This window comes from Euprymna scolopes, chromosome 16 (assembly GCF_053919585.1).
Source record: "Euprymna scolopes isolate OS-2025 chromosome 16, ASM5391958v1, whole genome shotgun sequence".
In the NCBI taxonomy this organism is placed as follows: Eukaryota; Metazoa; Mollusca; class Cephalopoda; order Sepiida; family Sepiolidae; genus Euprymna; species Euprymna scolopes.
In genome coordinates this window covers 27,096,802-27,108,920 of record NC_136497.1, presented here as the reverse complement: position 1 = coordinate 27,108,920, position 12,119 = coordinate 27,096,802, and the positions used below count along the sequence as shown (strand labels likewise).

The window sequence follows — 12,119 nt, the reverse complement described above, 5'->3', positions numbered from 1 at the left end:
CGCATCGACCAGGACATCACACTTGAGATCAAAATATAAAGAATAACAAACCTCTAAAAGTCGCTTTCTGGGATGTTAGAACCTTTCTAGACTCCGTTACAGAAAATCGCCCCGGGAATTGCACTGCCCTAGTTGCCATGGAGCTAGCCCACTACAGCATTGATATCGTTGCTCTTAATGAGATGAGGTTCGCTGGTGAAGGGTCACTTGAGGAGGTTGGCAAAGGCTACACTTTTTTCTGGAAAGGTCTCCCGGAGGATGCCCGTCGCATTCACGGTATTGGCTTTGCCATCCGGTCATCTCTACTTTGCCATCTACCCGACATACCAACTGCCATCGATGAACGTCTCATGACCAGGAGTCGTTATGCCAACTTGATCAGTGCCTATGCTCCCACGATTGACCCGGAGAAGGACGTGAAATACCGTTTCTATGACAACCTCACAGTTACCATCAGGAGCACCCCAGGCAGTGATAAGATCATTCTGCTGGGTGATTTTAATGCCAGAGTTGGCAAAAAACATTAGATATTGCAAGGAGTCATTGGACGACATGGAGTTGGAAACGGAAACAGAAATGGCTTCCAATTTCTCTCTGTGTGGAGCTAGGTCTTACCATTACCAACACCAGCTTTCAGCTATGTGACATGTAGAAGTCATGGATGCAGTCAAGGTCCGAACACTGGCACCTTATCGATTTCGTCATCGTCAGACACTGTGATCTGCGTGACCTGCTCTTGACCAGTGCCATGCATGGTGCTGAATGCTCCATTGACCACCGCTTGATTCGCTCATCGACTAAACGTATGCCCACTTGCCCGTTGGCAGAAGCCAAAATGGTGAATTGACCTGTCTTCTCTACAGAATCCGACAATCTCAGCCAAATTGTGTGATGCCATCATCGAGTCCCTGCCCCGCTGCTGTCAGAATAGCAAGAAATCTCAACCACTCTTCATAGTGCCTCAGAATCCATCCTTGGCTACTCTGAGAGGCGACACAAGGACTGCTTCGACGATTGTGCAGGGGACATCGAAACCCTCATACGGCAGAAAAATGCCCCTCATGATGCCCTTCTTAGACATCCAGCATCTTCCACATTCTATGAGTGTTTCTCCTCCCTCCGTGCCATGGTGCAGCAAGAATTGTGTCGGATGGAGAATGAATGGTGGCCGAAGAAGGCTAGGGAGATCCAAAGCCATGCGGACCTTGACATCCATGGTTTCTATGAGGCAGTAAAGATGATCCATAGCCTAAGGCAACAATCCATGCACCGTTGCATAGTAAGGATGGTGTTTTCATCAAAGAGAACAGCAGTATCATGTGGGAGCTAATTAATAAGATCAATGCCATCGATCCATCTATTATCGATGATCTCCCAACTCTGCCATCTATTCCCATGCAGGACAACCCACCATCTCCCAACAAAGTGAAGGAGGCCATTAACAGCCTAAAAAAACAACAAGGCAGCTGGTCCTTTAACTGTGGCGGAACTGACCTCCTCCTGCGTCACCAATGGTTCATCATGGGTTTACTGGTTAGCAAAGTATATCCCACAACAGTGGAAGGATGCTAATATCACCCTCGTCTACAAATGTAAGGCGACTGCACTGACTGACAGCAGACGAAGCATCTCTCTCCTCTCTGTGGCCGGCAAAGTATTGGCTAAGATCATGCTCACTTCTGGAGACTGTTGTCGATCTTGTCGTCCCAAAATCACAAAGTGGCTTCGCTGAGAGCATAGTACCACTAGTATGAGTTTCATAGCTCGTCTCTTCCAGGAGAAATGTCGTAAACAGCATCGTGAGCTCTATTTGACATTGGTAGATCTAACCAAGGCCTTTCTACACCGTGAACTGTGAGCTGTTATGTTTGGTTACCCTCCTTCTTTCTTGTCGGTCCTCCAGCAGTTTCACACTGGCATTCATGCTCGTGTTACCATGTCAAGTGTAGAATCGAACAGTTTCGCCGTGAATGTCAGTGCAAAGAAGGGATACTTCTTGAATTCGATGATTTTCAACCCGATCTTTGTAGCCGTCACTTCAACCTTCAACCTTCTGATGCAGTTGCTGTCTAGTACCGTCTTAATGACGGCTTCTTCAACCTGAAACGTCTTTAGGCCAAAACTAAAACCTTTGAAGAGCTCATCTTCGACTTACATTATGCCATACCTCCAGCGGACTTTAATGAAGTCTTGACGTAGTCTCCAACACCTACCACCGAATTGGCCTTCTTATCAATACCAAGAAGACGAAAATCCTGCCAAACATATCTCCAACTGATGCTCCCATCTTCATCGAGACGTCAGCTGCCTGAGGAAACGCTACATAGACTGCATCAAGCTCACCCTCAAGCGCTGCAATATCCCCTTCAATTCCTTTGGAGACTTTGGCAGCGGATAGAGACACTTGGAGCTCCGCATGTGGGATGGCCTTCTTCAACAACGAGCATGAGATACTGACAAGCGGCGGCCACTCACCATCAAAACCCAAATCCTAACCTCCATGTATTCTATCTGTGCAAAGCAGTGTAGATCAAGCATCTGGCTTCACAATCATCAACGGACTCACAGAGTCAATTGAAAAAAAAAGATGAAGTCGTCGTCATTCACATGGATGGACTATCATAACTAATTATTAAATAAACAAATGATGAAGGGTAATTAATTCATTATGGTAATTAACCTAATAGCAATTAGACCGGATTTGTACATCGTACTGTTATTTTCAATCAAATATTTTACCCTATTTCATTTTTTTTTATAAACTTTTAAAATGTCTATTGCGAATTGTATTTACTATATTTAGTTTCTTCAAAGCCCGACTTGAATTGTACCAACTTATATTTTGTGGGACACCAGCTTTATGATAGAATTTACAATTATTTTAATGAATAAATTCATTTTTCTGGAAGCATTACAAAGTTGTTGTGGAAGACCAAAAGACGATGTGAAGGTACCAATCGACCATAAAACTAATAAAGTAGACACAAGGCAAGAAAAGTGATGGTAGCAAAGATGGTCGATTAAAGACGATGTGTATCGTGTTTTATTTTTACCGAGAAAAAAGGTAAAATGTACGACAATGAATATAGAATCAGCTGGAGCGAGAACGAGCGTCTCGCGAGGTGTAGGTTCTTGGGTCTCTGAGGTAGGAACAGGTTGCTGGATGATCAGTTAGCACTAGTACGCGTAGCTGAACGTCGATGGGCACTGGTACGAATAGCCAGACGTCAGTAGGCACTGAAACAGGTAGCTATATGTCAGTGGACACTGGAACGGATAGCTGGGCGTCATTGGACACTGGAGCAGATAATCGAACGTCTGGGCATGGAATGAGTAGCTGGACGTCAGTGGCCGCTGGAGGAGGTAACCGGATGCATAGGGCCGTATGAACAGCAGGAGAGAGCTGGAGGTGCTGGGGTCCCTGCAAGAGTAAGCTGTAGAGTCGCTGGAGACGTAAGCTGGGGTCGCTGGAAGCTGCAAGAGTGAGCTGGAAGCCCCAGGAGTAAGCTGGAGTCGCTGGAAGTGAGCCAGAGTTGATGCCGGTTGAGGTATTCAAGAATTGGAGTGGCATGTTGTTAGTGGAAGACACATGAGGCATACAGTTGTAGAGAGTGGGGCATGCATCGCGTTCTGCCGCCTCTGGTCCTCATGGCGACAATGAGAGTCAAGTCAATATGGGAGTGCTGAACTGGCGATTTACTGTGAAAGTGATGGCGTCGCTAAACAACGAATGATTATAATTTATTTCATGCCGTATTACTTACAGTTAAAAGTATCTTCGATGTTTATTAACTGTATTTATTTTAGTCTGTGTTAGAAACAATAGTCCTTTGTTTTTTTTTTAGTTTATGAAAGATGAAATTTTGTGCTTTCGTTTTGTTATTTTTAGCACATGTGACGTAGCGTATTTCTGGGAATTTCAAGTTTCAGGCGACGACGTGTTTGCGTTTGCTTCGTCCTTATTGTAGATAAAATAGTGGTAACATGAGACTGCGACAACGTTTTGGAGAAAAATATTTCGTGTGGTAATTCTTTATGAAAATTTGCAACTTTTATTTATGAAAATATACATAAAAAAAGATATAATAAACACATGGGCACGTTTACACACACACACACACACACACACACACACACACACACACACACACACACACACACACACACACACCTGGATCTAACTTTAAATTCTGCTCGGTTGATATTAGTTTGCAAATTAAATATGCACAGAAATACACGTAATGCAGTGGATGTGATATCAGCAGCTCCAGTAACTCTCGCTTCTCCTTTTTTTGTCCCTCAGCCCTCATTTCTAATGGGCGATGTTTCTGACAAAGGGCGAAGAAAAAGCTGCTTCCCAGGTCGGTAGTACTTCGTGAACAGTAGCCTGAGATATCGGAAATATTCTGTCTCTATGTCTATCTTTGCGGCCATGTCACTAGTAAGGGTCCTGGAGGTAAACGTTTTCATCTGGGCTGACGTTAATCGCCTGATAGTCAGGGACCCGAACCTTGGAATAACCACTAAGGAGGCTGTTCTATCAGCAGGTGCAAAGAACTGGGGCTGCTGTATTGCCATTTGGTGAATGGATTCTGGACTGTGCAGTAGTCTCTGGTGGGGCCTCTCGATGCCATACTAGTGGGTAATTGTTACGAATTTACCTTATCATGTGCTACAAAAAAAAAAAAAAATTCCCGTCTTTCCTCTCTTACTTTCCCTCTCTGTTCTGCTCTAACCAAGTATGCTGACCTGTTCCACAAATCCCAAAATCCTCAACATGAAATATCTCAAAAACGAAAATACGAATAAACCTAGAACCCCATCCTCCAACGTAGCCCCCTACTACCATGTCTCCTTCTCCAACATCAGGGGTCTACGTTCCAACCTTCCAGAGGTTGAAACCCAATTACAGGAGACGAAACCTGACATATTCTTTCTAAACGAAACTAGAATAGGGCCGATCACCTCCCTAGATGAGTTCATAATTAAAGGATACTCTAACTTAACATCGAAATCTGACCCCCAAAATCGCCACAGGCATGGAATATGTGCCTACATTAAAGATGGCTTCCCTTGTGACAGGGATATCTCCAGAGAAGACCTTAATCTACCTTATATGTGCTCCCGGGTTTCACTTGCTTACACCACTGCATTTACATTTGGCCTCTATCGCCCCCACAACAGCGGAGTTACTGTCTTTAAGAGTATATCAGAGAAAATTGACCACATCCTGTCTGCTCATCCCTCGGCTAACATTCACATTTGCGGTGACTTCAATGTCCATAATGTGGAATGGCTGACCACTCCAATAAGACTGATGATGAGGGGAGGTTCTGTCATGATTTTGCCATTGCCTATGACCTCACCCAGATTGTTCGCGAGCCCACCCATGTGCCTGATACTACCGGTCAGTGCGCAAGCCTTCTAGACCTTTTTCTATCCACTTCCCCTGAGCTATGCTCATGTTCCGTTCTATCTCCTCTGGGATCCTTCAACCACTGTGTTGTATCAGTTAAGATAAAAATGAAATATAATAAATCTACAAACGTACCTCTCCACCATACTGTATACCGATACTCTATGGTGGACTGGGATAGCTTCCATACATTCATATCTGATCTACCTCTCGATTCCATGTTTAAAAAGGATGTGTCCTCTATAGTATCAGATCTGACCGAATGGTTAATTGTAGGCATAGACCAATTCATACCATCCAAAAAATTCCAACAAAAACCTAACAGCCAGCCATGGTTCTCCCCTGAATGTGCTGCTGCCATCGCACACAGAAATCACTTTTTCCGTAGCTACCAACGTAATAGATGCACTGAAACTAAAGCTAATTTCAGGACTGTCAGCAACCACTGTAAAAGAGTAATAAAAATGCGAGAGAACTATATGCTCAATCCGTTAAATCCAAAGTAGCTGAGCAGTGGCTTGGTTCCCACCAGTTCTGGCAAATAGGATCCTGAACAGAAACGTGCGTTCTATCACAACCATTATCAATGGACCAGAGGTCATCTCGACAGCATCAGACAAGGCCAAACTATTTGCCAAGAACTTTGCGGCAAATTCTACCCTGTGCGACGAAGGCCATCAACTCCCCGTATTCCCTCCTATAACAGACAACACGCTATGCAACATACAAATATCTGTGCGTGAGGTCGCCAAGCTAATCAAGAACCTTGACTCCAGTAAAGTAACTGGTCCTGACGGTATTCCAATTATAGTGTTAAAAAAATTACAACCAGAACTTGCCCCCATACTTACAAAACTGTTTAAGCGTTGCCTCAAGGAGAAGTGCTTTCCAACACCCTGGAAAACCTCATCAGTATGCCCTGTATTTAAGAATTCAGGTGAAAAGTCATCTCCCTCTCAGTACGGACCAATAAGTCTCCTGTGTGTCATGAGTAAGTTGCTGGAATCCACAATAAATAGAGAAGTAGTCAACCACCTCAGCAGAAATAACCTTCTTAGCGACACACAATATGGTTTCCGTTCTGCTAGATCTACAGCAGATGTGCTAACGGTTATATCTCATAGGATTAGCGAATCTCTCGACAAAGGCTTCCTTTCTAGGGCAATTATTCTTGACATACCAAAGATCTTCGATAAGGTTTGGCATAAAGGCCTACTACACAAGATTTCCAGCTATGGTATAACTAGAAATGTTTTCTTGATCATTAAATCATTTCTTTCTGATAGGCTCATAAGAGTAGTGGTTGATGGGCAGAAATCAGAAGCCCACAGTATTAATGCTGGAGTCCCTCAGGGGTCCATACTAGGCCCAACTCTCTTCCTGATCTACATCAATGATCTCCCAAAACACATACTAAAATCTTTCGTTGACATCTATGTTGATGGCACGACCATCTATGGCAACACATCAAAGGCCATAAATGACAAAGTTCTCTCTGATTCTCTCTCCTCTGATCTTGAGCGCGTGGTTCAGTGGGGGAAGAAGTAGCTGGTTACCTTTTATGCATCTAAGACGAAGCTCCTATCTCTGCATCATAAACGCTCTGATCCCCATCTGGCATCAATTGAAATGGATGGCTCTCGTCTTGGGGAGGCCCCATGTTTTGATAAGCTTCTGGGTTTGACCTTTACTCCTGATCTGAAATGGACCACGTACATCAAGTCTGTGGCCAAGGGCGCTGGGAAAATGGCAGGATCCTTCTATCGCTCCAGAAGATATCTCACTAATGATGTAATTCTCTATCTATATAAAAGCCAAGTACGTCCAAAGATGGAGTACTGCTGCCACATCTGGGCGGGAGCTGCTAAAAACAGCCTATCGTGCCTTGACAGAGTACAAAATAGACTTTGTGGCTTAGTGGGGGATGCTCTTTTCTCTACCCTGCAACCTCTCTCCCACAGAAGAGATGTTGCGTGCCTATCTTTGCTTTATCGTTATTTCCATGGCAAGTGCTCGTCTGAGCTCCATTCTCTGGTCCCCCCTCGCCAATCTTTTTCAAAAAACACCCGACTAGCTGAAACCACCGTCAATAATTTTCCCCACTCCTTATCTGTGCCTAAATTAAAACGTAGATTCCATGAACAAAGCTTCTTTCTTAGAACTACTGTACACTCATTAACCATTATCCTCAAGGGGCCTCCGGGCCTTGATAAGTGATGACTTCTTTGTAAAAAAAAAAAAGAAGATTATCTAAGATTAAAATTATATAGGTCAAGTATTGTTTATGTGAGATATTAGAGGTATTGTGATTATTAAATGTAATCAGCCGCTCTATTAAAATATTGTATAAATTAGTAAAAAAAAAAAAAGATGTTTCTTTATGGTACAAACCTATACCATACAAGATTTCATAAAAATTACATAAATACTACGTTTCAGTTATTATTGTTTTTTTTTCATGAAATAGATCCATTTTAAAATGTAGATATGTAATGTAATTGATTATGTAATCTTATACTGGACAAAGTTGACATTTTCAATGCTTAAATGAGGAGTATATTTCCGATTTTTTAAAATTTAATAGGTTAGAATCGAATCTGAGAATGTTTCGGATTTGCAGAATAGGTAAATTCTTAAGCCAAGTTTATATAATGAAACATTTTTTTTCTGAATCGAACATTCAATCAATTCCATTTTTTCTCTTTTCGAAAATATTTTGCATTTTTAATCCTTTGAACAATATTCACGATCGTAACTATATCGTCTTTACAAGTGGAAAAAATAAACATTGACTATTTTTCCCCGTGTGTTGGATCTTAACACATTTATTTTAGATTAAAAAATGTGTCTTTAAAAAATCCTGGAAAAGGTGATTTGTCTTTTATAGTAAACTGCCTGGATAACCATTGTTAACTGTTTAGATCTCATGGAAACATAAATCAGTTGAGTTGCTTTGGCTATGAATTATTCGAAATTTTTAAAATAAATAATACATTAATAAGCTCTATTTAATTGCTAAATATTGAGCTTATTATTTCTAATTGAAAATGAATTAACACAAGAATCGATATGAACTATATAGATAAATCGTATATTATAACAATCTCTTACACACACACAAACACACACACACACATATACACACACACAAACACACACACACACACACACACACACACACACACACACACACACACACACACACACATATATATATATATATATATATATATATATATATTTAAACGGAGGTGAAAAGACCAAAACATCCGACGACGTTTCGCCCGTTTACTGCAGGCTTTTTCAAGAGTAAAAATGTAAAATACTAATTAACAAAATGATTAATTAAGAGTATATAATAGAGGGAGGCGGGGGGACAATATATTATACATATTTACATGTGTATATACAAAAAAATTAATCAGTGCCTAAATTATTTTCATGGATAATTATTTTACATAAGTGCAGAGAAATATTAAAAAAAATCCTTTTCTTGATTTTCCTGCATAAGTCATCCAAAATAGAAAACATTAAATAAAATCGAGCCATCTATAAATTACACGTATGAAAAAGAAGAAAATGGATCCATATCGTTTCTTGATATCCATTTAATAAATAATAATGATGAATTGAAATATAAAGTCGATCGCAAACAGATCAATAAGGGTGATTATATACACTTTTACTCTCATCACAACGATAGAATGGAAAGAGGCACCATAGTCGGTTTCTACCTCAGAGCTTTGAGAATATGCAGTAACGAACATTTAGAGGAAGAATTCAAGCACATAGAACGCACTTTTAAAGAATTGCAATATCCGCCATACTTCTTAGTAAACGCCAAAAGAAAAGCCCTAGAAACCTCTAAGTGCAATCAAGACAGCCCCATGATTAAAAAACACTTAAAAGAAATAGTAATTTATTTTTATTTCGGACTATTATTCTCATCTTTATTAGTTGTTGTTTTTCATCTTTATTGTTTGTTGTTTTTTCATGACGTTTCGGCAAACTATTCCTCTGGCCTTCGTCAGGTGGTAACCGCAACGGATAGGAACCTCGAATCTCCTAACTGCATTTTCAGCCATCACTGCCATCTGTAGTTGTTGTCGTTCTTACCACGTTTTGGCCAAGTAAACCTCTGGCTGGCCAAAACGTGGTAAGACGACAACAACTACAGATGGCAGTGATGGCTGAAAATGCAGTTAGGAGATTCGAGGTTCCTATCCGTTGCGGTTACCACCTGACGAAGGCCAGAGGAATAGTTTGCCGAAACGTTGTGAAAAAACAACAACCAATAAAAGATCAAAAACAACAACCAATAAAAGATCAAAAACAACAACCAATAAAAGATCAAAAACAACAACCAATAAAAGATCAAAAACAAAAACCAATAAAAGATCAAAAACAACAACTAATAAAGATGAGAATAATAGTCCGAAATAAAAATAAATGAATATATATAATGCTGATCTAAAAAATGAATTCCAATTAAGGAATAATATATATACTTAATAGAAATATTATCCTACCTACAAATAATAAAAACAATGCCATATATAAAAAAACTAAATAGGCATTGGAATATCTTAAATAACCTCCTCAACAATCAATGTGTATGTGTAATTGTGAGACAAGGGTTGCGCAATCTTCAACCCCACCTCTCCTGAATCGGCACTATTTGAATCCGGTGGCAAAAAGACGTCCAGGACGACTGGAAACAATGCCACAAACAGAGACAATCGCTATACATCACCTTCATCAAATCAACGAAGACTTTTGATCTTGTCAGCAGAAAAGGAGTTTTTAATCTGCTGTAGAAGATTAGATGTCCCTTCAGGCTCTTGAAAATGATCACCTCTTTTCATGAAGGCATGCAGGGAAGAGTACAGTACAGTGGATATTCTACAGATCCTTTACCAGTTCTCAACAACTGCAACAGAGCCTTCCGACCCAGGATAGGCTTGCACATTCACATTAATTCCGCAATGTGGCAATAGACTAACCAAAGGCACAGAAAGCCATCGTTTCTTGAGACAGACGGATGCCAATAACAATACATTTATGAATTTTTATATTAGGTTGTTGCATAAGTTCCCGCCATTTTTTTAAAAAAGAAAATCAAAGAATTTTAACAGCAAAAGTAAGTTCGTGTGTGATCCAAGCTCCAAATTTTTGTGTGAATCCCATCGACTGAAGGTCGCGTGGAATTGTCGCAAAATCACACTTGATCTTTTCACCCAATTCTCCACATGTCTGACGCCATCTTACTTCAAAAGAACCCTGAGTTAGTCTTCATCTATCCTGGTCTTCCGGAACGAGGAGTGTTATTGAGGTTAAAATTACCATTTTCAATCTGGTAAACCAATCTCGAGCAGTTCTCTCAGCTATCGCGTTTTCTTCATATACGGCACAAATATCCTTGGTCAGTTCACTCGCTTTTTGACCTCGATTAAAGGCGAAAAGAAGGAGGTGTTGAAAATGTGATTTTTTTTAATCTACTTGACAATCCATTTGACGGTTTTGAAAAATGAGAAAAATTTATATGAGCAAAAAACGATGGCCATTACCTTGTAGAACAAATACATGATTTCTAATGATATATAACACTTTACAAAATACCAAAACATGTTTTAGAACAAAATGTTTTTTATAAAACGGCGGGAATTTATGCAACGACCTGATATATGGGAATTTTGATTTTTAAGAATTAAAATGACTTGATTGATATAATAAACTTCTTGTGATCGATAAAATAACATGCTTCCAGCAATTTAGGATTTTACAAAATATAGCATAACATTTAAAAACACTATGGGATGTTGATGATAGAATGGATAACGACGTGAACTGAGGATCTGGGTGTTGAAATACAGTGGATATCATAGCACAACTTTCGCTTATAGATGTTGGCAACCTTCATGTGGCTCCTTCTATAAATACCTGAAAAAATCAGAGTAACCAATGTCAACAAGCTGGTCGAAAATCTCATCTAATGCTGTTTGATATGAATTTACTGTTTGTAAACTTTTAAGAATTTTACTTATTGATAAAAATCTGTGGTAGAATAGAAACTGCTATATATTCAGTGAACTCAACCAACAGAAAGGTAAACAAACACACATGCATACACACACCATAACTTTGAAATGAACTTTCTAACACTTTTGTCTTCTTTTAATTCAAGAACTTTAAAACTTCTCCAAAAATTTTGATCTAAAAGTATATTTTACATTTCTGTAAAATTGTTTACCTAATTTATAAAACTATGTCCGTCTGTCTGTCTGTCTGTCTCCATATTTTCAAACTCTATCTTTTCCGAAACTAAAAGTCGCAAAGTGGCGCTAGGGGCCTTTAAATGATTGGATTTTTTATGGACCGTTCTTTTACGGATTTTTAGCCGGTTAAAATAGTAAATGCATGACCGAATTCTGAAAAAAATAAAAAAAATAAATAATAAATAAATAAAATCACACAACATGGCGTATACCAATGCAACAGAACTCTACACCATCATCAAAGGGTTCTGTTATTTAATTAAAACAACATTTCAGACTATTATCAATTAAGTACTAAATTTTTAATTTATATTCCTATTGCGGCATAGATCAAATATAAAATTCTCAAATTCTTAAAATTGTAGATGCCCTTCCCTTAAAAAAAAAGATTACAAATTCAATTTTCTGAATGGTGTTCAGTTTTTTAA

The 12,119-nt window shown here is 39.5% G+C and overlaps 2 protein-coding genes across 2 annotated transcripts in view; one reads left to right on the top strand and one right to left on the bottom strand.

The window, feature by feature from the left end:
* The window catches only part of LOC145295896 (uncharacterized), a 69,575-nt gene that overhangs the window by 48,857 nt on the left and 8,599 nt on the right, over positions 1-12,119 (bottom strand). The gene's annotated exons all lie outside the window — the stretch shown is intronic.
* LOC145296317 (protein CFDP2-like) lies at positions 138-527 on the top strand. Its single transcript, XM_080142518.1, has one exon. It carries the CDS (start codon positions 138-140, stop codon positions 525-527), a length of 390 nt encoding a protein of 129 aa, XP_079998644.1.